Source organism: Ambystoma mexicanum, chromosome 5q (genome assembly GCF_040938575.1).
Source record: "Ambystoma mexicanum isolate Mex_15411 chromosome 5q, UKY_AmexF1_1, whole genome shotgun sequence".
In the NCBI taxonomy this organism is placed as follows: domain Eukaryota; kingdom Metazoa; phylum Chordata; class Amphibia; order Caudata; family Ambystomatidae; genus Ambystoma; species Ambystoma mexicanum.
In genome coordinates this window covers 1,240,000,998-1,240,025,134 of record NC_090933.1, presented here as the reverse complement: position 1 = coordinate 1,240,025,134, position 24,137 = coordinate 1,240,000,998, and the positions used below count along the sequence as shown (strand labels likewise).

The window sequence follows — 24,137 nt, the reverse complement described above, 5'->3', positions numbered from 1 at the left end:
AGTTTGGTGTGTTTTTGGTTAAAGGGAATTTAGAATGGGATGCGAGCCTATACAGATTGGATTGGAATTCAAAGTCAAACTGCACCTGTGGGAGAGGGAATGGAACTGTAACAGGCCATGGGGGACCTTAAGATACTCACATGGAATGTGCGGGGGCTCAATAGCTACTTAAAAAGGAACAAAGTTATGTTGTACCTGCGCAGGCAGAAAATAGATATTGCATTGCTGCAGGAAACCCACCTTACACGAGAGAGGATGGACACGATCGCAGGGAAGTGGAAAGGGGTGCTGGTTGGCTCATCGTACTCTGCCTATGCAAGAGTGGTGCTTATATGGGTGGCCCCACATGTCCCTTTTCAGCGATTGCAAGTGGTGGCCGAGACAGACGGGAGGATGGTTATGCAGAGGGGACTGGTGGAGTACAGGGAGATGAGCATTGTTAACACGTATGCCCCGAACCAGAACACAGCGGCGTACATTAGGACATTGAGTGCGAACCTGAGCGCATGTGTAGGAAGCGCAGTGATCTGGGGAGGGGACTTCAACTGCGTATTGAACCCGAGGGTGGGCAGATCTTATGGGAAGTTGGATAGACCGGCCCCTGCAGCTAGGGTTTACAGACATTGCTGGATGACTTTGGGTTAGAAGATGCATGGAGAGTGAGGCACCCCCAGGAAAGGCAATATTCACATTATTCTGCCCCACAGCAGTTATCAATGAGGCTGGATTATGTCTTCGCATCACCTGAAACGGTAGCAGAGATTGGAGTATAAGGCCAGGGTCCTCTCGGACCACTCGCCCCTGATTCTCGCATGGCAATACTGTCCCCCGAGAGCGAGGATCCCGACATGGCGCCTACGAACGGAGGCGTTGCAGGACCCCTTTTTTAGAGAGGACTTGAGGGAGGAGATCGTAAATTATTTTGAAACTGATACTGGGAGCGTGGAATCTGCGGGGACACTATGGGAGACCTTCAAAGTTGTCATGAGGGGTGTGGCCATAGGGAAATCCAAAGGCCTACAAGGTGGGGTTTTGGCTGAACTGCAGGAGATGGAGGAAAAATTAGAAGAAGCCTTAAAGGGCGGAGACGCTAGAATTGATACTTGGGCTACAGCAAAAATGTCCGGAATATTGGGAGAGATTGTGTAACCTTAATTATAAAAAATACATAGAGACAGCATGCGGAAGGGGATAAACCGGGGAGACTTTTGGCGTGGTTATATAAGAGTGAGACCCCCAGAGTCACATTCAGAACTATAGAGAGAGAAGACGGTAGCGTAGAGGACACCCAGGAGGAAGTTAATCAAGCCTTCGTGGATTATTATGAAGTATTATATGGAGATGATGGGGAAAGTAGCCGCGCTATGATGGAAGAAACACTTGAGGATATGGGGTTGCCCAAGATAAGCGAGGAGGAGAGAGAGGAACTAGACACCCCGATCACCTTGGAATAATTGGGGGAGGTGGTGAGGCAGCTGCCTACTAGTAAAACCCCAGGGACAGATGGGCTCCCAATTGAATTTTACAAAGTATACATAGAAGAGGTCCTCCCCCCGCTGCTAGAGATGATAAACGAAGCGTTCAAGATGGAACGCTTACCGGAGTCACTGAGAGGCTGCCATAATGCCTCTCCCCAAACCTAATAAACCTGGGCACAGCTGTGGTTCCTTTAGACCCTTGTCAATGCTGAATCAAGACGGCAAGATATTAACTGCTGTCCTAGCAAATAGACTGAAGAGGGTTATTAGCAAATTAATACACCAGGATCAAACGGGCTACGTCCCCCATAGAAACATTACCAATAATCATAGGCGACTCCAAAGAATCATTGAGTTTGGCAGAGAAAGTGATGAGGAGATGGCAATCGTGTCCTTGGATGCGATCAAGTTAAATGGCCATGGCTGCTGGCGGCCCTGAAGCACTACGGGTTAGGGCCTGGATATGTAAGGTGGGCGAAAACTTTATATAGCGAACCGCTGGCTAGAGTTAAGACAGGATCTGTGATATCAGAGAGGTGGCAGCTCAGCAAGGGTACTAGACGGGGATGCCCTTGGTCTCCTATGCTCTACATACTGGCCCTGGAAACTCTAGCAATATATCTGAGGCAGCAATATGACACCATAGGCATCGAGGTGAAAGGGGAGCGGCATTTGATCTCCCTATATGCAGATGACATGCTGCTGTACGTGCGATTCCCAGAAGAAAACCTCCAGTACATTCTGGAAGTGCTCGGGAGATACGCTGAGCTGTCCGGCATAGTGGTGAACCCCCAGAAGTCTAGCTTGTTCCCATTAAGGGGGGTACATGGGGATTCCAGCGGAGCGGTTACCTGTATTGCAGGTACCGTGGGCGGTTAGAACATTTCGGTACCTGGGGATAGACATATATCACACCGTGGAGGAAGAGCATAGGTGCAATACTGAAGTAGCCATCAAGAAAATCGAGAAGTGCATGCAGTTTTGGGCAAAGCTGCCTTTGGCGATGATGGGGCGGGGAGCAATGCTAAAGATGGTGGTCCTGCCGAGGCTCCTACACTACTTCGGGAACATACCGTACCCGATTCCTAAGAAGTTCTTCACCAAATTGAATAGCATGTGTAGGGACTTTTTGTGGCATGGCACGCGAAACAGAGTGGCGTTATGGAAGCTTCAGAACTTCCATGACAAAGGAGGAATAAAGCTGCCCAACTGTGAGGCGTACTATGTGGCAAGCCAGCAGCAGTATGGTGCCAAATGGCTCTCTGATGAAAAGACCTCTGAACTTAGGCTGTTTGGGCGTGATTGTGCACCTTTTTATTTGAAAGAGATGATGTGGGTACCCAGGGTGGAAATGGTGGGGCGCCCAAAAATGATGCTACAGGGGTCGAAGGTGTGGCGCAGGGCATGCCAAATGATGGAGGACCCTTCCCCATGCTCACCCAGATACCATTGGTTGTATTGATGGGGGCAGACGCTGAGCTACGAATGATACTCAGGAGCCACTGGGAACCGGCTGGGGTGGCAACAATGTGATATTTGGCAGGAGGGCTCAAGTATTACTTTTGAGGGGCTGCGGGAAGAAACTGGGTTGCACGAGGGCAGTACATTACGTATCATAGAGTGGTACAGAGGATTAAGAGAACATGGCCTGAAACTGTGTTGGAGGAAGAATTAGACGCCACCATAGACGTGATATATGACATAGCTGAGGGGGGTCACGAGATTTCCAGACTGTATGAAATGTTGATGTCAAAAGTGGGGAAGGAGGTCTCGCAGTTGAGACTCGACTGGTAAATGGAGGTCGGGGCCCCAATGGGAGACGGGATGTGGGAATGAGCACAGGGGTATCCTAAGAGGGTGTCTAGAAACGCGAGGCTGAAACAGATTCAGCTGTACATAACGCACAGGGCCTATATGACGCCTTGGAGGATATCGAGGTTTGAAAATGCAGGGCGGCAAGCATGCCCCAAGTGTGATGAGGAGAACGCGGGCATGGTGCATATGTTTTGGTCATGCCCGATCATAGAGCGATTCTGGAGGGGAGTGAAAGAGAAACTGGAAGAAAAAGGGGTCAAGTTAGTAGTGGATACAGTGTGGGCCTGTTTGCTGGGGGGGGTTCCCCAGACCACACAAGCTCAGGCATGTAAGTAAGCTGAGGGATCTGGCTTATGTGCCTGCAAAAAGGAGGATTGCCATGGGATGGAAGTTATGCCATGTGCCAAAGATAGAGGTGTGGTGGAAAGACTTGCAAAAATGGGCAGAAGCCGAAACCATGGCATGGCAAGAAGCGAGTGGCACGGGGGGGGAGGAGGAGAAGGAGTCCCTGTTGGCCTGGAAATCACTGATAGCCGAACTGTTTGGGTCATTAGCTGACCCGGATGAGCCTGTAGAGGAGGGGACCGAACCACAGGATGTGGAAACTGAAGGTTTAATGCAATAGACTCGTAAAGGTGGGTGGGTTAGGGGGAGTAGTGGTTAGAAGTTAAAGTGTAATGAAACTATTGGAACATGCACGGTTTGTTTGGTTGTTTGTAAAATTTAATAAAATCTTTAAAAAAAAAAATTGTATTTGTTTGCGGTAGCTTCAAAAGCTACCACAAACATAAATACAACATTTCTAAAGCTGCAGTTTTATTTCTAAGTTTTCCAGGCTCCTCCAGCTAGGGCTTATTGTTTTAAAAATAAATAGCACTTACCGAGATGCAGCTGCAGCTTTTCTGCCTGTAGTCTCCGGTCTGCGTCCTCCGGGTCCCGGCACCAATGAAGGAAAAGCCACCCAGTGGTAGCTTTTGTTTACTACAGCTGGCTGGCTTTTCCTTCATTAGTGCCGCAAAAGCAAGCGCAGGCGGGCATCGATTTCACAAAATGGATGCCCCCATGTGCTTCCTTTTGTAAATTTTGAGGTTATTTGCTCAAAGTTTTACATAGGGACTTAAAAATAAAGTGGCAATCTATTTTTTTTTTTATTATTGCCCATCTTTTTGTGCAATAACATTTTTTGGGCGAACCATTCCTTTAATGGCTATGTCTAATTATTTCAGCATGTGGGGCGTCGGACTGACTGGTAGCGTCATTGTAATGTAGATGAGTTTAGTTAAGGAATTCATTTTTAAGGCATTGATCCTCCCTGTCAGGGAGAGGGTCAGTGTGTCCCATCTCTCAAGGTCCTTTCAGTTATTGCTGAGTATCTGGGGATAATTGAGATCTCGGTGTTCCGCGATTGAGGTGCTTATACGCGTTCCTAGGTATTTTAGGGAGTGTGATTAGAGCATAAACGGTGCTATGCCCCCTGGGTCCCATGGGATGTGTCGCCAGGGGTGGAGGGGGGGCATTACTTCAGATTTGCTCCAATTTATTCAATAACCCACCATTGGGCCTATATCTTGTAGTAGGGATCTAATGTAGGGAAAGGTTTTTGTTTTGGGCTGTTGCTAATATAAATTAATAGATCGTCGGCGTATAATGAGACTGTGTTCTTCCTACCCCTGGTGTATACCCGTCCATGTTGGGTCAGTGTGCATGTTTATTGCCATGGACTCAATGGTTAGGGCATATAGTAGCGGCGACAATGGGCAGCCCTGACGTGTACTTGATTGTAGTGCGAATTCCGCAGAGGCCACTCAGTGTTTGACCACAGAGGCAGTGGGGCCTGTGTAGAGGAGCTTTATTAGCTATATTAAGCGGGCGGGGTGGCGTATCTAGGGAGAGCTCTGAACATAAATTCCCATTGTACCTTATCGAACGCCTTTTCCGCGTCCACAGCTAAAATGACGTTGTGGGGAGATCTCTCTCTCTCCTGCTATTATGTGCAGCCGCCTACGAACGTTGTCCCCAGAGTGATGTCCTTTTATAAAGCCTGTCTGGTCTTTATGGACCAGCTGCGGCAGGGTACTTTCCATCCTCTGGCAGGCATTTTGCTAAAATGTTGGCATCCGAATTCTAATGGAGGGTAGAGCAATGGGCTGATTGCTGTTGGCTACAAGAAATTCAAAAATAGCATCTGCATGCATCTCCAATGATATTAAGGGAAAAAAGGTTATTGGTAATAAACCTCTATTGGAATAATCAATTGGAAACTCTGGATAGTTATGTTAATCATATCTTTCAATTGGTTGGTGAGTGGCAGACAGAGGTTGATTCATTGATTTTGATTGTGGGAGATCTTAACCGGGAATGTGACAACTATGATTTGCGACCTAAACAAAGAGATCAAGTGAACGGACAGAAGTGGGATAATCTTTGTAATACCTGGAATCTCCACATTTTGAATAAAACAATGGGTGTTAACAAAAAAAATGACCTCAACGTGGAAACGAGGAAAAGCTTGTTCTACAATTGACTATGTAATTTTATCGAGACCATTGCTAGATCTGTGTGACCATTTCTCGGTGAAAAAGACTGCTCTGAGTGATCACAATATGTTAATAACTCATCTAGCAATGAGGGTGAAATGTTCTGTAACCCAAGCACCTTTAGATCTGACTGTTAATACAGCAGGAAATGACTTGGAAATATAGATATAAGGGAATTCCATTGAATCACAAAATCATGTGGAACGGGTGACTGAGGGGGCCTTCATGGATGACTGTTCAGTGGAGAAATTTAATGACATTCTCCTGTCTCAAGAAATACCCAATATATTACACATACCAACTACTTGGCATAGATATGCCTTTGATAAAGAAGTCTGGTTAAACAAGAACAAATTGAATTATGACTTGACAGCTTAAATTAAACGAGTATGATACAGGCAACTATCAATCAAAGAAAAAAGAAGTCCAATTAGCCTGCAAACTTTGGGTAAGGAGCCATAGAAAAGCATTGAATAATAAAACTGGGGAGATGATGCGCAGTACTCATTAAAAATGACACCAGACAATTCTGGATCCTGATAAATTACATTGATCACCTCCAGTGTGGACTCAGTCGACGGGTGTCTGAGAACGATTGGATTGCACACTGGAATATCATAAATGGCGAGGGGTTGGTGGTAGTTAGATAAGAGGCTAATAGTAGAATACTGTGGCTGTTAGGTTTTGACCCATCGAATATAGAAAGGTTAATTATAAAGGCATCTACGTCAGCTGCATGTGGACCAGTAAAATATTTGCAGCAATAGTACTCGAGCAACTAAATGAGTGGGTGAGGAGAATGGTATCCTATCAAAAGCCCAAACTGGCTTCCAAAAGGAATGGAGACAACTCTCAATGGTTTAGTCATATTGGTCCTAAAGGATAAAATTGCTAGGTATCGAGGTGGATGTCAGGCTAGGGTCTTTGTGGTCCTCATAGACTTCTCTAAAGACTTTGATTTGGTTGAAGGGGAACATCTATGGAGGAAACCTAAGGTTTGGGGTATTCCTCCATCCTACTGGCAATATTGGAGCATATCCACCAAGAAACATGATTCAGAATAAGGCTAAACTTAGAGGGAGCTCTAACCTCACCAATTGGGACTCATAGAGGTCTAAGGCAGAGTTGTTTATTTGCACCATGTTTATTTAATCTTTTTCTGGCAGATTTTCAGAGAGCATTGAAGGGAGTTGGCTTTGTATCGCCTGCACTGGGAGGTGAACAAATAAATTGGTTGGCATATGCAGACGTCCTTGCTCTTATAGATCACACCCCGGTAGGGATACAACGTCTGCTCACAAAAACTAGTGAATATGCCAAAATCAATGGACTGGTGATTAACCAGAAAAAGTGCCAGGTTATTCAGCTATATCACGTCAAGGCAACTAGAGAAAGATATACCTGGCAAGTGGGACAGTATTAAGATCCTACCCAAAAAAGAAATAACTTTTTTAGGATTCCACGTTACGGATAAAACATCACGTGAAGATAGTGTAAATCGAATATTGTACAAAAGTGGTCAAATGTTTTACCAATTGAAGAAAATACTGGGCAGATGCTGTAAGTTCACAATAAAGCCCTGCTCACATATGTGTGGAAAGTAGTGCCTAAAATAATATACGGGGTGGAATTGAATCCGGTAAGTCTAACTATCCCATGGGTAAGAATAGAGGGCTATATATGGAAAAAGGTATTGAATCTGCCACTGGGGACACCAATGCCTTCAATCCGCTATGAATTTGGTTTGTTATCACTGGAATATTGTGTCCAATGGAAAGTAATAAATCTATTGTCAAAGATTCTCTATCCTACCCCTAATACACTCTTTGAAAATCTAGCAAAGGAATTGGGGACACATAATTCACCATTCCTTACAGCAATCCAAAGAGCTGATGTAATTCTTGATGGATGTAGCAAGGATTGGGGAGAGATGCATGAAAATCCAGGTGCAATTAAACAATTGAAGGAGATGGATTGTATCAAGACAATTACAACGGTTAGGAATTACAAAATTCATATCACGTTCACAAGGATTGAGAAGCCTTTGGGAGTGCTGCCAATTTATTTGAAGCAGTACCCATGCCCTAGAATACGGAGCCAATTCTTGCGATCTTGTTTGAATCTTTGGCCCACAGGGGAAATCCTAGCCAACAGAAGAATGGGTGTAAATACAGACTCTTGTTGCTATTAAAAAATATCAAGAGTTTAAAATATTTAATGGTGGAATGCATAGTGCTAAAGGATGTGAGAACACATTTCCTGAGTAGATTATTTACATTAAGTAATGAAGATCTGGCACAACTAATTTGGGACAGGCTACGTGCGGGCATTGAAGTCTTTCTGACCGTGGAGGTGATTAGAATGATGGATGAGTTGGGTTTTACTAGAAAGTATTCAAAATGCATTTGTAAATGTTATGATGAGGTTTATGAAGCATTGGATAATAACGGAATAGTGTTCTGTTTACGTGGCGTTTTGTAGGTCTCAGGAACAGAATGGATTTTGATTTATTTTCTTGTGTAGAAGTGATGCATTATATTGTAATGTGAATTGACAATTGCTTAAATTGACTATTGAAATTAATGTGATGGATGAATGTATTATTTTAAAATTGATATATTTTTTGTTATTCTATGAACTGAAGATGTATTGGTGTGTAAAAGCTCTAATTTTTAACATAAATACAATAAAAAAAGCAACTGACATGTCAAATTGGCAATATTTGTTTAGTTTGTGTTTGTATTAGTGTTCTCTGTGTTAGTGTTTCTGCAGAGTCATTCAGTGTTTATGAATTCAAGGAAGATGCCCATGATTGAGAACAGGCATAACCAGTTCCATTCCTGCAAATAATTTCATAGGTCACAATAAACAAAGAATAGGAATCATTTTAATAACATTTCTTTACTTTTTTAGATCGATGCAAAGAAGGATTTGTTGTCAGAGGCCAAGAAAGAGTTGAAAAGGGCAAAAGCTGATCTGAAGGATAGAAATGATGAAAAATCAAAAAGGTAAGCAGAACCACTTTTATTTGCATCACTTCTGAATCCTGTGAATAGAAACATGTTCAGTAATGTGACATGCGGATTAAGACCAAAATGTGAGTAGTCTAAAAGAGCCCATTTCACAAACATTTACTTTATGTTGGGTGCATTTAAAAATCCTGCATTCTTAGTGGGACTTTTTGTTTTACCATTGTTGGTCACAGAATGTAAGTCTATTGACAAACACAGCCCCCCGCCCCTTGTTACAATTTTACATTGAATACAGATTCATCTGCTGATCTATAACTGCCTCTTCTCCAGCATTGGATCTTTCATAGATTTACATGCTGTGAATATTCATCGTCGTCCGGCTGAGAATCCGTGGTTACTTAATTTAGTACTTTTCCTATGCAAAAACCTTTGAAACCTTGAGTGTCCCTTCAACATCGCTGTGGGTGCTTTTGGTCCCTACCAATAAGACATTGAGTATGTAGCTCTGGCCCAGCAGCTTGCCAACAGATTTCAACTTGGTGGTGGGATTCATAGAGTTCTTCTTGTCACTGAGAAATCATCTTTATATTAAAAAAATATATATTTCTACAACAGTCAATCCGGAGCAACCGACGATTCTTCGGCAGTGTCGGCAACAAACATGGAGACTGTTGGCGCCTAAAAAATCCTTACAGACCAGGGCACGGATCTAAGGGACACAAGCTCTTCCACCACTTTAAACTCTCCTCACCAAGATGATACGTGGGATACAGATGACCCAGACCAGAAAACACAAGGTAGTCCAGCACAACCATCTCCACCGTAAGACATTGGTGCTTTCCATGCCAAGAATTTGGGCTGACCCCAGCAGAGGAAAAGAAAGACTGTTTTTCTTTTTGATCATGCGGGTAAGTGCCAAAAAGCTGTATTTACAATACCTTTTCTAGATCACTTTTACCAAGAGGGATTGCGAACCCTGAAACACCATTTCACCGAACCTGCAGTACAAAGATGACTAGACAAGAAATTCAAAGCACCGGACATGACCCCAAAATGTCTAACCTCTTAACCCTCTCCAGAGTCAGTGTCAGCTATGGCAAGTCACTAAGCACATTCACAACACAAATGCCCTACACCCCCAGAGAACGAAGGCAGAAAAATCGATGTTTTCGCAAGAAAGTACTAACCATCGGGGCAACAGTTAAAGTGGCCAACACAATGGCAATAGTGGCCCGCTATTGCGAAACGTGGCACCGGTTGGCTCCCATCTTTGAGCATTTGCCTGAACAGCATTTGCCTGATTCAAGCAGATTGGTAATGGGGTCGTCCTGAGAAGGCAAGGGTGCTTCGCTGCACTGACTTTAGGCAGGAGGTGCAACATCAGGTCGTTGACATGCCATTCGAGGAAGAAAACGTTTTTTGGCGACAAAATCGACAAGGCTATCAAGGCAATGAAGGCAGACTCTGATCCTGCTCGATCATTGACTGCCTTGCAAGGCAGAAGGTCTTTTCGTCCCTTCGGGGGAGCCTCCGGTCAAACCAGGTTTTCTTCCACAAGAGACTCCAGGGCTACGCAAGATCTGGCTACTACTCCCAGGGATATAGAAGGAACTGCCAGTCTTACCAATGCAGCAGGGACTACCTCCAATCACAAGGCAAAAGCGGCTCGGCCACCTCGCAGAGAAGTAGGCAGAACAAAGCCCAGCAATGACTGCCCCAAAGACGCACCAGTGGGAGGAAATGTGGCTCTTCATTTCGACAGATGGCGATCAATTATAAAAAACAGATGGTGCTAGATGCCATCCAACACGGCTATCTGTTGGAATTGAAACGCAAACAGAAACCCTTACCTCCCGTAACGGTGTCACATCCACACAGTCGAATTCTTAAGCAAGCGGTGTGTCAAATGTTAGAAAAAAGGGCAATAGAAAGAGTCCCTCCTCGCTCCGCCGGTGGAAAAGGAGTATACTCAAGTTACTTCGCAGTAAAAAAGCCAGACGGGAAATGGTGTTCGATCAAAAAAAAAAAAAAAATATCAAGAAACAAAAGTTCAAGATGGTCACAATACAAGACATCATAAAGGCCGTATTGCCTCGCGAACATCAAGCGACTTAAGACGCTTACTTTCATCTCCCAATACATCAGAGGCACCGACAATATCTCTGATTCAAAGTCTGGGAAAGTCATTACCAGTAAAGAGTCCTTCGGTTTGGCCTCAAATCATCCCCCAGGACTTTCACCAAATGCGTAGCTCCACTGGCAGCTTGCCTCAGTAAACGGGGCCACCACGTCTACCCATGCCTAGCCGACTGGTTGGTCAGAGGCCCACCACATCAAGAAACCGCAACTTCACTGACACAGTTTAATAACCCTGGCACACTCATTCACCCCAAACAAATCACATTGCGCTGATACATGGCTCTACTAAGAACTTTGTCGTCCTGCATTCCACTAATACCCAATTGCAGACTACACATGCGACCGGTGCAGCGGTTCCTAGCTACCAGGTGGTCGCAAATAAAGTTTTTTTGTGGAGACAAGATAACCATCACTCCTGCGCTCTCAAGGTCACTGAAATGGTGTATGGGGCTAGCATCTACAAAGGAATGCCACTGGTAGAACCGACTCACCAACTCGTGATCATGACCGATGCCTCCTTGGTTGGTTGGTTGGGGAGCCCACCTAGGCAGACACCAGATGAAAGGCCTGAGTACTTGCGAGTAATCGACCCTACACTTAAATATCCTGGAGCTGCAAGCAGTCCTTTGGGCCCTAAAATCCTTTCTTCCACTGATCCAAAACTCAGTAGTGCAGAGCCTCGCAGACAATATCCCCACAATGTTTTACCTGCACAAGCAGGGAGGAATGAGATCAAACAACTTGTCTCTGGAAGCCCAAACCACTTGTCACTGGACAATTCGCAACATCTATCTACAAGCATTCCACCTAACGGGGATACACAACCAACAAGCAGACACCCTCAGCAGGGACTCTACATAGTCCCACGACCAGCACCTTCACAGCATCCAAATAAACAAGCTCTTTGCAGCGTGGGGCCAGCCTCCTCTGGACCTCTTTGCCACAATGTCCAACAAGAAATGCAAAGAATTTGCAAGCAGGTTACCACACCTGAGCTTGCAGGGGGATGCATTCTCATTCCCACAGACAGACATCTTCGCGTATGCGTTCTCTCCACTTCCGCTGATCAGGAAGACAATCCAGATGATCCGCAGATACCCTTGCAAAATCCTGATGGCACCATACTGGCCCAGACAAACCTGGTTCTCTGACCTCCTTCAGCTATCGCTGTACAGCCCAATACATATGGGGACCCACACCGATCTCCTGTCACGGTACAACGCTGCAATACTTCATCACGACCCACACTCCCTCAATCTGACAGTGTGGCTACTGATCATGTTGAATTTGGCCTCCTAGACATCCTGCAGGAATGCCAACACATACTAGTGGCAGCTAGGGCTCCTTCTACTAACAGCTCGTACAATCAAAAATGGAAAAGATTCTGCACTTGGTGTTCACAGCAACCCAACCTACCACCACTGACCATACAGCCACAACAGGTGCTTCCTTACCTGTTGAAGCTTGTGAAGGAGGGTCTTGCTATCTCCTCCATTAAATTACACCTGGCAGCAATCTCCAAGTTCACCAGAAGAAGAGGGCGACCTCCCCTATACAGCGACAGACTCCTTAAACGTTTTATAAAAGCACTGGTTCGCGCTTTTCCACCAAAGAAAGAAATACCATCGGTATGGAGCCTAAATCTGGTCCTAGCTGGCCTCATGAAAGGCCCCTTTGAACCTCTTTTATTCGGTGCACATCAAGTTTGTAACCTGGAAAATGGCGTTCCTTATCACTATTACAACCTCCAGGCGAGTCTTGTTACTACAGGCGTTGGTGGTGGACCCTCCATACCTCCGATTTGCAAGAGACAAAGTAATCCTATCCACCAATCCCCACTTTATCCCAAAAGTACCATCTGAATTCCACAAGAATGCAACTAATACGTTACCTATATTCTTCCAGAACGCCAGCTCCCCAGCGGAAACAACATTACACAGTCTGGACGTTAAAAGGGTGTGAAAATACTACCTGGACTGGACAAAATTCTTTAGAGCGTAATGGCAGATCTTTATCGCTTTCGCGCCTTCAACCAAGGGGAAAGCTGTCGCAAAGCAGGGCATCGGAAGGTGGATATCCTCCATTTCCTTCTGTCACGCAAAGGCCAACAGGCCACTGCAAATCACAGCCAGGGCACACACTTCCATGGCTACAGCGGCTTCCGCAGCCCTCTGGTCGGGAGTGCCCATCAAAGACATTTACCAGTCAGCAACATGGGCGGTGCCCCACACATTAGGCACTACTGTCTGCAGAAACAGCACGCAGAAGACATGCAAATGGGATGAGCAGTCATTCAGCGGCTGTTCCAGTAAGGTAGGCCCAGCAGCTTCCGGGGTTCTTGTTAGTTATGTACGCATACTTCTGGCTTGGGTATAGGACGCACAGGTTTTTCAAGTTATTTGCCTGGTTTTTCTCCTCCAGTCATGTAGACTACTATCAAATCTATTTGCAGCATGTGAATCTATGAAAGATCTAATGCTGGAGAAGGGAGTAGTTTCTTGGCTGTAACTCCATTTCGCCAGCATTGGTATCTTTCATACATTCACATGCGCCCTCCGGCATTCCCCTCCAGGTAAACATCCTTATCAGGGGGTTACCCTCAATCTATCATGCTTAAAATCTGAGGCTAAGCTGTTGCGGCAGTGCTACATATTCCACTTTCTATTGGTAGGGACTAAAAGCACCCACAACAACGTTGATGGGACATTCAAGGAGATAAAGGTTTTTCTATAGGAAAAGTACTAAATTAAAGTAGCCAGGGATTCCCAGCCTGACGACGGGGACTATTCACATGTGAAACTATGCAAGATACCGAAGCTGGAGAAATGCAGTTACAGTTAAGAAACAACTCACTTCTCATCCTGTGCAATAGCTAAGTAAATTGGTAAATTTCCTGAGTATGGCCACAGGCTGGATTTCTGACAGGTCTTTAAATGACCATTGATAAGTTAGCTAGTAATACGTAGCACCTCTAGCCACTTCTGTTCGTTCTATATCACCTATAAAGGTGTTTGTGCTGTAAAGGTGTACTAACAGCCATGTGCTGTTAAAAGTTGCAGCGTCCAACCACCACAAGCACAAACAGAACTCTGGTGTTGTGATGGCTGGTAGGCCAGTTCACCTCTTAGAGTTTTTTTGCATGGGTCATAATATTATCCACTTAGACATTTTTGCACCAAGAAGTCATGCAAATAGTGTGTATTGCGCTTTACAAGTACCTCATAGCATCTTAAAAAAAAAAAAAACTTTTTCAGTACCATGATTTATCTTTATAGCAGCAGTTTATAATTTGACACTTATGTTTTTCTCTATGCCTTTAAGGGTTTGTAATTGATTTAGCGCTGTGAACAGAAACGCCGCCAAAGGCAGTAAGTCACTGCAACAAGTACCTAGTGGTACAAGAGCATGGTGTGCTCTAATTGGTGAAGAGGAGGGACCGGGGGGGGGGGGGCTGACCATAGCGGGAATATGGACATGGTACTGCACATACAAGTAATCAAAGATCAAGACCTAAAATAGCAAACAGCTGACCGTAATCGAATTATAGTCGTACATCTCCAATAGTGAAATCCCCACACTCGCTAGAATACATGTATACTATCATATGCAACCATTCATTTCCACACAACAAAAAACAATCGTATCTAATACATAGGTCCTTTCTATGTACTAGGGCAGGAGACTAACAACATACATGTACTAATTTGCATACACCTTTATCTCATTTCAGTGTGTCTATTTTCTTATCAAAATGTAGTCAACACGCGTTGCAGACAGAATTTGAGCCTTTATATATGGCTCTATTGTGCTCTAGCCTTTATCAGTACGGGAGTGGAATGTACAATACACACCACTCCTAACATAGTCTTGTATTTGTGGGTGTCTATAATAGTTATGCTCGGAGCCTTTGTCTCTTGTCTGTCAGTCCTTAGCTGGTGACTGGCCCTCTTGTGGATGCACCCTCCTGCATTCTGGATGCACGGCCCTGGCTTCTAATTTCATCTCTAAAACTCAGGACATCCTGTCCTCTCTCTCTTCCTCTTCCCCCCTGTCCCCTCTACTCCCTGCTCTTCCTCTGGCCCTTCTTCAGCCACCTCTCCTCCCTCCTTCTCTGCCTTTCCCCTTTATCCCCAGACAAGGTTTCTAGACAAGTCCGACCTATGAAAGTCTCGTCAAAACAGGTTCACCCCTGTTCCTCCAGAACCATCAAGGACTACATTGCCACCTTGGCTCTTGCTCTGGCTGACTTCTCCAACCACTCCTTCACCACAGGAGTCTTCCCTTCGCCCTGAAGCACTCCCTTGTGCACCCCCTTCTTAAGAAACCGCCAGCCCACCCCTCTTGCCTGGCTAACTATCACTCAATCTCAATCACTCCTTTCCTGGGCAAACTCCTTGAAAAGCTGGTCATCTTCCTCTCTTCTATCTCCAGCTCTACCTGTGGTGTTCCCCAAGGGTCTAACCTCTCTCTGTGGCTGTTCAATACCTGGCACTCCTTGCCCACCGCATTGCCGCTCTCTGCCCCAACTTTCAGTGCTATGCGGATGTCATTCAGCTCATTTTCAGGCTCCCTTCCGCCACTTCTTTTCTCTCATCTCTGTCTGTCTGCTATCCAGGAGTGGTGTGTCGCCAATGATCTCTGCCTTAATGCCAGTAAGACAGAGATTCTCCTCATTGGCACACCTGCTCCCTCCTTTCACTCTCTGGCCGGCCTCTCTTGACCCTCTTCCTGCACCCAACTGTGAGGCTAAAAACCTCAGGGTTATCTTCAACTCCACACTCTACTTCTCTCCTCACATCTCCGACGTCTCTATGAAGTGACACTACCAGCTGCACCTCCTCAGAGGTATTCTTCTTTTCCTCTCCTTCCCCCAGAAGCTCACGGTCTCCAGAGCTCTGGTTCTCTCTAGGCTGGACTACTGCAACAGTCGCTTTCTAAATCTGCCTGCTTCTACTCTCCGCCCTCTGAAACTCATCCAGAACAGGACTGCGAGGCTTGTCCTTGGCCTCAAGCCCAGGGATCGTATCGCTCCAGGACTGAAATCTCTGCACTGGCTCCCAGTGGCTGCGAGGATTAAGTTCAAAACCCTCTACATTGTCCACAAGGCCTTCTGGGGCCTCAATACCTTCAACTCTGTCTTCCTAAATATCTTCCTTCTTGAGCTCTTCGCTCATCCGTCTCCAACTACCAGAGTCAGTCGCTTCTCCTAGCAAAGAGTTGGTGGTAAATCTTTCTTCGGCTGGGGCCTCCATCAGGAACAGCCTCCCTGAAACTTGAGGTGAAACATCTCTGGTTCCGGAAGCACCTCAAAACCTTCCCATTTGCTTCTGCTTTCTCTCCTCCTCTTCCCTGCTGAACTCCTGGCTGAAACTGATACTGCACTGGTCACCTAGCTACCCTCTGATCTCGGGCCCAGGTCTCCTCCCTAACCAGTTGCCCCCCTGCACTGCCTCCTTGGCATCCCCCGCACTTGTGGACTGTTTTCTGTATCCCTACAGCCCCCTACCAGCACTTGACACCTGATATCTGCACTTGCACGTGCCACCAGCTGGCCGCACGTACTTTTGCCTATTGTTGAATGGATTGTGTCCTCCAATGTACTCCACATCTATGACGTATTCCACATCTTTTTTTTTTAAATTAGTTTTATTGGGTTTTACATAGAAAAGAAACAATTCTCTCACATCTGAGAGTAAGCAAACAATGTGCGTACATACATGCATATTCATAAGTCAAAATACTGTCCGAGAAATAAACAAAAAAAGAGTGAACGACAAAGAAACCTGGTATTGTTGCACCTGTTGATACTTTGAAATAGTTTCGTACATTCACAGCTCAATCTAGTAATTAATTTTGACAAAGCACCACGAGTTACTTCTCTCGTTATTCTTCCGTCAGTTTTCCCTCCCTCCGCCCCCCCGGGCTGTATCTATGACTCCTGAAATAGTGCAAGTCTGAGCATATATGCTATTTTGGATGTGTCTACGGTTCTTCACTTGATAACGTGCCGTGTTTGGGATCTCCTACATTGGGGGGCGCTCCTGCGACATCTGTTCAGTTTCTTTTGGCCTCATTCTGAGTCGTCTAACGTGTATTGCAAGGGTTGGAGAGAGTGTCATTACTCTACTGTGTGGGGCATATAGTTCAGACAATTCTTGGGTGGTGCCTACACCGTTCGCTACCTCGGGTGCGTGTTTCTCTAGGAAATTCGTCCATAGGATATTGCATTGGGTCGATTTGCCATGCAATGATGCAGTTATTTTTTCCATAGTGCACATGTTCATCACCACCTTGACCCATTCTTTTTCGGAGGGGGCTATGGGGGATTTCCATTTTATTGTTAGAAGCGCTCGGGCAGCAAGCAACATATGTGAGGCCAGGCCCTGCACTCTCCTCCATTCATCCTCCTCCTTTTCAAACCCAAATAATTCTAGATAGGCGTCTGCTGATCTCTGGATACCATCTATGGCCCTGATCCAACCGAGGACTTCATCCCAGTAGACCTTAATTCGTGGACATTCCCACCACATGTGCCAATAATGAATGCTGCGCGGCACATATTGTCCCATGTTTTACCTCATCTATGTCTGTCCCCAGGTCCCTCTCCCATTTTACCCTGAGATGTTCTGTGTTCCCTTTTCCCACCTCTAATAATGTTTTGTACATGATGGAAATTAGGCCTTTCATTGTTCTGGAGTCGAGTAGTTTCTCAAAGGGGGTGAGTTCTCTACTCGGCTTCTCCTTCCATTCCTGTTTGGTCTATTCCACATCTTTTACATGTAATGTCCACAGCTGTATACTTCGAAAACTTTTTCAGCAGAGGGCGTCCTGCGTCGATGGCGTCGGGTCGATGTCTCACGAAGGAGATTACCAACCCACATCGCATTTTTTTGTGGTGCTTGTGCAAGAGTCACGACACCGACGACTGTTCCAAATGCCAGTCGCTGACTGCTAAGGCCTTGCGGGAGCGTAAGGAAAAGCTTCGGGTAGGTAGGGGTTCTAAACCAAGTAAGTCTACCTACGTTTCGATGGGTGACTCTCCGCGTCGGAAGGAGTCCCGGTGGGGGGGAGTCAGTCCCGGAGTGGTTCCCGCCATTCGTTGTCCTCGTCTCGGCATTCTAGGAAACGCAGTCACTGGTCGCCTTCCCCGTCCTCCTCAGAACTTTTGCGTCGGATACAGATGTCGAAGCTTTGCCTTCGTACCATCCCTCGACACCGTCGGTACCGTTGTCAACGCCGAAGCCGCCTGTGCTCTCGACGCCGAAGCCATCAGCGCCCTAGACGCCTTTGGGGCCTTTCGGGCAGGATTTGCCTGTCCAAGGTCCCTGGTACGGTGGATCCTCCAAGGAAGGTTACTTCCAAATCTGTAAGGCCTGTTAAGGACTCCTCGGCTGTCCCGAGACAGGACTTTCACCTCCGTCTGGATGACATCTATGAGGAGAAGAGGTCAGATTTAGATTTTGACCCTGTTGAGCCTGATGTGGCGCCTGTATTTTCAGGGGATAGTCAATTGGAAGAGTTAAGGCAATCTCTTCATGATGCTAGTGGCCTAGACACTTCTCCTGAGGTGGAATTTGGCAGGCCTGAGCCTGGGGCTCATGCGGAGTCGTCCTACAGGAGACTGATGGCTACGGTCATGGAATATCTTGGTTGGTCCACGCCTCCTGAAGCTTTTGTTCAGGATGACTTGGCAGATATTTTGGATCAAGGTCCGTCCTCTGACACAGTGTTACCTTTTCATTTGACCTTGCAGAAAAGGGTGGCGGCTGCTTGGCAGACCCCGGAATCTCTTCCAGCAGTTAACAAATAGGTAACTAAAAAATACCGCCCTTCCAGTAGCGACCCCAGCTATCTTTCATCTCGCCCCACTCCCGGGAGATTGGTGGTTCAGGCGGCTACGGCCACCTCGAGGCAGGTGGCGTAACCTACCATCCCTCCTGATAGGGACAACAAACGCTTCGACGGTTGGGCACACAAGGTGTGTTCTGCGGGGAGTATGGCGCTGAAATCAGCCAACTCCACTTGTGCCTTGGCAAGCTTTTCACACACTGTGGAATTGCGTTACTCTTGCGGATGAGCATATTCCCGAGGGGGAAGAAAGGTAAGGGTTCCTTGCTCTCGTGCAAGATGGCAAGGATGCCATGTGTGAATCCCTTCAGTCGGGTTTGGACAAGGCCGACCGCGTTAGCCGATCCATGGCAGCGAGCACTGCTATACGCAGATTTGCGTGGTTGCAGAAGTTAGGTTTTTCCCCGGATGTGCAAGACTGTCTTTTGAACAGGCCCTTAGATGGCACGCATTTGATGGCAGCAAGGCCGACGAGAGCCTTGAGAGGTTGCAAACCTCAAAAGCTGCGGCAAAATCTTTAAGCGCAGCTGTGCGTCAACCTCTGCCTTTTCGTCCTAGGGGACAGCAGTGGAGGGGAGAGGTTCTTTTCAGAACTACTCCTCCTTTGGTAGAACGAGAGGAGCTGCCAGTCAAAGGGGCCCGCTTTAAAGTACCCGTGGTGATCGAGGGAGGGGGGAAAGAGGTGCCAAAGCTGCTCAGGCAGCTGCCTCTTTGCTTTCAGGCCCTGCCGCAGCCGCTCCAAAACAGTCATGAAGCCATGTCCCATGGTTCGGTTGGGGGAAGACTGTCTCAGCATCTCGAAGAATGAGTAGCTATTACTTCGGATGCATGGGTTCTGGATACAATAGCCCACGGCTGCTGCCTTCCCTTCCTACAGCGGCCTCACGACAATCAACCAGGGAATCTCTCTTGTAAGCTTCAAGATCCACTCCTTGTGCAGAAAATCTTGTCCCTGCTAGGGAAAGGCGCTATAGAACTGGTGCCTGTAGCAGAGAGGAACAAGGGATGGTATTCCCCATATTTTTTGATTCCAAAGAAAGACTGGGGATTGAGACCCATACTAGATTTGCGTTGGTTAAACAAACTTCTCAGGAAGGACAAGTTCAAGATGGTCACTCTTTCTCAAGTCCTCCAGGGCCTTCAACTTCAGGATAGGTTGGTGTCTCTGGACCTACAGGATGCTGATTTTCATGTGCTGATTCATCCCAAGCACAGAAAGTACCGCAGGTTTGTGGCTGTCGACTCGCACTTTCAGTTTCGGGTCCTGCCATTCGGATTGACCTCTGCCCGAGGGTCTTCACCAAGCTAATGGTGGTGGTGGCAGCGTATCTCTGGAAAGGGGGGGGATTCACGTCTACCTCTACCTGGACGATTGGTTGATCAGGACGCACTCTTCTGAGCAAGTCCTGGATCATCTGTCAGTCAACTGCCACTCCCTTCACAAGCTGGGCTTCTCCCTCAACTTAAAGAAGTTCCCCTTGAGACCTACCCAGCGGCTCCAGTACATCGGAGCAGTCCTCGACACATCCCTGGGGTAGTGTTCGCCTCCCCAGGTGAGGGCTCATCACATTCTGCAGATGGTGGACAAGTTTCAACATGCCCAAAGTCTCCTGGCGTTGGAGTTCTTGAGGTTCCTCGGCCTCATGGCATCCTGAATTCTATTGGTGCCGGAGGCCAGGCTGCGGATGAGATCTCTGCAGTCGGCTCTCAAGATGCAGTGGTCCCAGTCCTCCGGCAGGATGTCGGATCCCGTTTTAGGTGCCGCCCTCGGTTGCCCAGGATCTTCTGTGGTGGGCCGATGAAGGCAATCTGATGAAAGGAGCACCATTTTGGCTAACCTGGCCAGAGGTGACGATCGTATCCCTCATGGGATGGAGAGCTCATGTCAACGAGTTAAGTCAGCAGTCGTTGGTCTCCATCGGAGTCCAGAATCCACATCAATCTTTTAGAGCTGAGGGCTGTCAGGCTAGCCCTGAAGGCTTTTCTGCCATCTGTGCGGGGGAAGAATGTCCTGATTGTGACGGACAATACAGTGGCCATGCACTACCTAAACAAAAAAGGTGGTGCCGGGGTCACTCCCACTGTGCAGAGAGGCGATTCAGCTCTGGTTCTGGGCCATACAGCAGGAAATTTCGATCGTGGCAGTTCATCTGGCCGGCGACGAAAACGCGGCGGCGGACGCTCTGAGCAGGCAGAGCATGGTCTCTCACGAGTGGGAGCTGGCTCAGGAAGTTCTCTTGGAGATCTTTGCCACCAGTGTGAACCGGAAGTGCGTAAGATTCTGCTCACAGGAATTTCCTCTAAGAGGAGCCTTATGGGACGCGTTTGTAGTTGAGTGGTCCTTCCCATTGCTGTACGCGTTTCCTCCCGTCTCTGTCATTCTGCAAGTGTTGCAGAGGTTACAGAGGTTCGGTTCCTGAATGATCCTCATTGCTCCGACATGGGCCAGGAGAGCGTGGTACCCGGACCTTCTCGACATGTCCATCTTCCCTCCACTCCGTCTTCCCTATCGAGACGATCTGCTCTCACGGGAGGGGGGTCGGGTTCTCCATCCAGAGGTCAAGTCTCTCAATCTTCATGCTTGGTATCTGGAAGGTTGAGGTACAAGGATTGGGACCTCCCTGAAGACGTGATGGAGGTGTTGCTTTCGGCCAGAAGGCCAGCAACAAAATCTCTGTACTGTTGCCGTTGGAGAAAGTTCTGCGAATGGTGAAGGGTTCAGAATGTGGATCCTTTTTCGTTGTTCAATTCCTGTGGTTCTGTCTTTTTTGCTTTCATTAGCTCACAAGGGCCTGCAAGTGGGTTCCGTTTAAGGGTTACCTGGCGGCGCTGTCAATATTTAAGCGCTCGTCTGAGTGTTCTTATTTTAAGATTCCTTTGTTTTCTCAGTTTCTAAAAGGGCTAACTAATGTGTTTCCACCGTCACCTTTCCAGGTGTCGGGTTGGGATTTGAACTTGGTTCTAAAATTCCTAATGGGAGCTCCGTTTGAGCCCTTACATTCTTGTCCTTTGAGACTGTTGACCTTTAAGACTGTATTTTTATTTGCGCTTACTTCAGCTCGCAGAGTTAGTGAGTTGCAGGCACTTTCCGCCAAGCCACCTTTCACGGTGTTCCATAAGGACAGGGTTGTCCTTAGGGTTTGTCCTTCTTTTCTTCCGAAGGTTTTATCGGAATTTCATTTGCGCCAGAAGGTAATTCTCCAGTGTTCTATCCTCCTTCGCATCCTGGTAAGGAAGAGAAGAGGCTCCATAGGTTGCGTCCTAGGAGAGCTTTGAGCTATCTCTCACGGATGTCCCGGGTCAGACTTCACGATATGCTATTTGTGGGATGCGCTGGAAGGCTTTTAGGTCAAGCTGTTTCTAAGCAGACCTTGTCCAGATGGATCATTTTGACGACCTCTGAATGCTACCGTTTGGCAGGAAAGGACCCATGGTTTTATTCTGCCTTCCTCTCTTGCTGTGTTCTTTTGAAAGTGTTGGGATCTGTTTCAATTTATGCTCTGCCTTTCTCTCCCTTTTAACCGAATTATTAGAGTGCCATCTGCGTTAAGCGCTCACCGCTGTCTGAAAATAAGTGGGGCTTTACTTAAGAATTGTCTAATATTATGCAAAGGGAGTGTATATACTTTAGTAACTGTGTTTTTGAAATTGCTTGATATTAGTGCCAGTGTGTTTTTATAGATGTTTTTTTAAATAAATAATTATATATCCTTTACACCAAAGCTCTGGTGAGTGTTTGCTTGTTCTACTGTATTTACCTGCCCTATTGTGTATGCTCTGTATACTACCTAACTCTTCTTGAGAGAAGTCTGACTGCTCAGCCAGAGCTACCCGGTAAATCTGGGTGGTGCAGACTGCTACCAATTGGGTTTACTGCTAACTCCTGTAGTCTTAAACTTTTTGCAGTGGTCCCTAAGGGAACTGCACAGGTTTCTGCCTAACAGGAGGATACCCTGGATAGCCACAGTGTCCATGGAGTATGGTCACGTCCGGGGCAGCTGGAGCACATCAGCCGGCTCGAGATGATGGCTTTTTGACTTGCTTTCAAAGCCTTCCTCCCCATGACCACCAGCAAGTATATTCTCATCCAGACAGACCCACCTGTATGTATTACATCAACAAGCAGGGTGGCACCAGGTCTCCTCCCTTCTGCAGACTGTCGATCGACATTTGGGAGTGTTCCCTGGTGAACAAAATGCACTTGTCAGCAAGCCACCTCCCTGGGAGTCCAACCTGGAAAACGGACAGACACGGCAGGCTGGGATCAGACATCTACGAATGGCAGTTGAATGAGGAGGTCCATCAGGAGATCTTCACCAGGTTGGGTCACCCGCAGGTGGATGTTACGCTCACCTGGACCCCACAGGGGTGTCGATCGGACCCGGACAGCTGCGGTCTCCTTCAACGTGATGCGTAGTGCAGAGAGGACTGTCTGGACTGGCCCGCCTAGTCTTGTCTGCTGGACCCAAAGAAGTATTTTCCTGCAAGTGGAGACAAGGATTAACCACATGTGGGTTTTAGTGATGGCCTCCCAACTGTTCTCGCTCTCCCCCACTAATCACCTCCGATATACCCTTAGTAACCTCACCTTATGTTCGTAAAAGATGAGCTCTCCATCCTGCGTGTCTTGCAGGGACGCGTAGATACCAGTTACTTCACTGGTTTGAAGGCGTTAGGAGAGTTCCGGTAAGTATTGACTCTGAAGTCCCTGGCGGGATTGGTAAGTATCAAGTTCAAAGAGTTCAATGTGCCCGATGTTCACTCTTGTCCCCTTCCTTCCTTAAATTGCAACTGAGTTCGTGAGAAGAAGGTCTCGGAGCTGCTGCTGGCGTTCAGGTAAGAGTCTGTTACACCCAACGCTGTCCGGTAACTGACGCTGTCCGGTAACTATTGCATGTGTTAACGTGTTGTTTTCTCCCTCTTTACAGATGCGGCATATGAAAATGTGGAGAGTTATGGAATAATACCGCCGGTGGTAAATCAGGTAAGTCTATGGTGGTAAGAGGTTGTATTTGTTGATTCCCTTGGCTGACCTTGTTTTTTCTTGTGTCCCATAGGTGCCGGATTACGGCGAAGAAATGATGGAGACGGTGCCGGATCGAAAGATGCTGTGAGAACTGGCAAGTATGGCGCCATGCTGGAGCTGGCGAAGCGTGGCGTGCAGGACAATGTACTTTCCAGGTCTGGAGATGAAATGGTTCCGGAATTAGGTGAGGAATTTGAAATAAGTTAGTTTTCTAACCTTGTCCTTTTCTTCTTCTTTATTCTAGGAGCTCAGATTCGAGGCGGGCGTGGCAGAAGACTGGATGCTGGCTGCAGGCACGCGGGCGTGGCAGAAGACTGGATGC

At 46.9% G+C, this 24,137-nt stretch overlaps 1 protein-coding gene across 2 annotated transcripts in view; it reads left to right on the top strand.

Annotated features, from left to right (window-relative positions):
• TOP1MT (DNA topoisomerase I mitochondrial) overlaps positions 1-24,137 on the top strand; it is a 1,647,637-nt gene that overhangs the window by 1,535,911 nt on the left and 87,589 nt on the right. For both annotated transcript variants that reach the window (XM_069621749.1, XM_069621750.1), the window contains exon 12: positions 8,744-8,838. In XM_069621749.1, the coding sequence (XP_069477850.1) occupies positions 8,744-8,838 (95 nt within the window). The remainder of the gene's footprint in view (positions 1-8,743; positions 8,839-24,137) is intronic.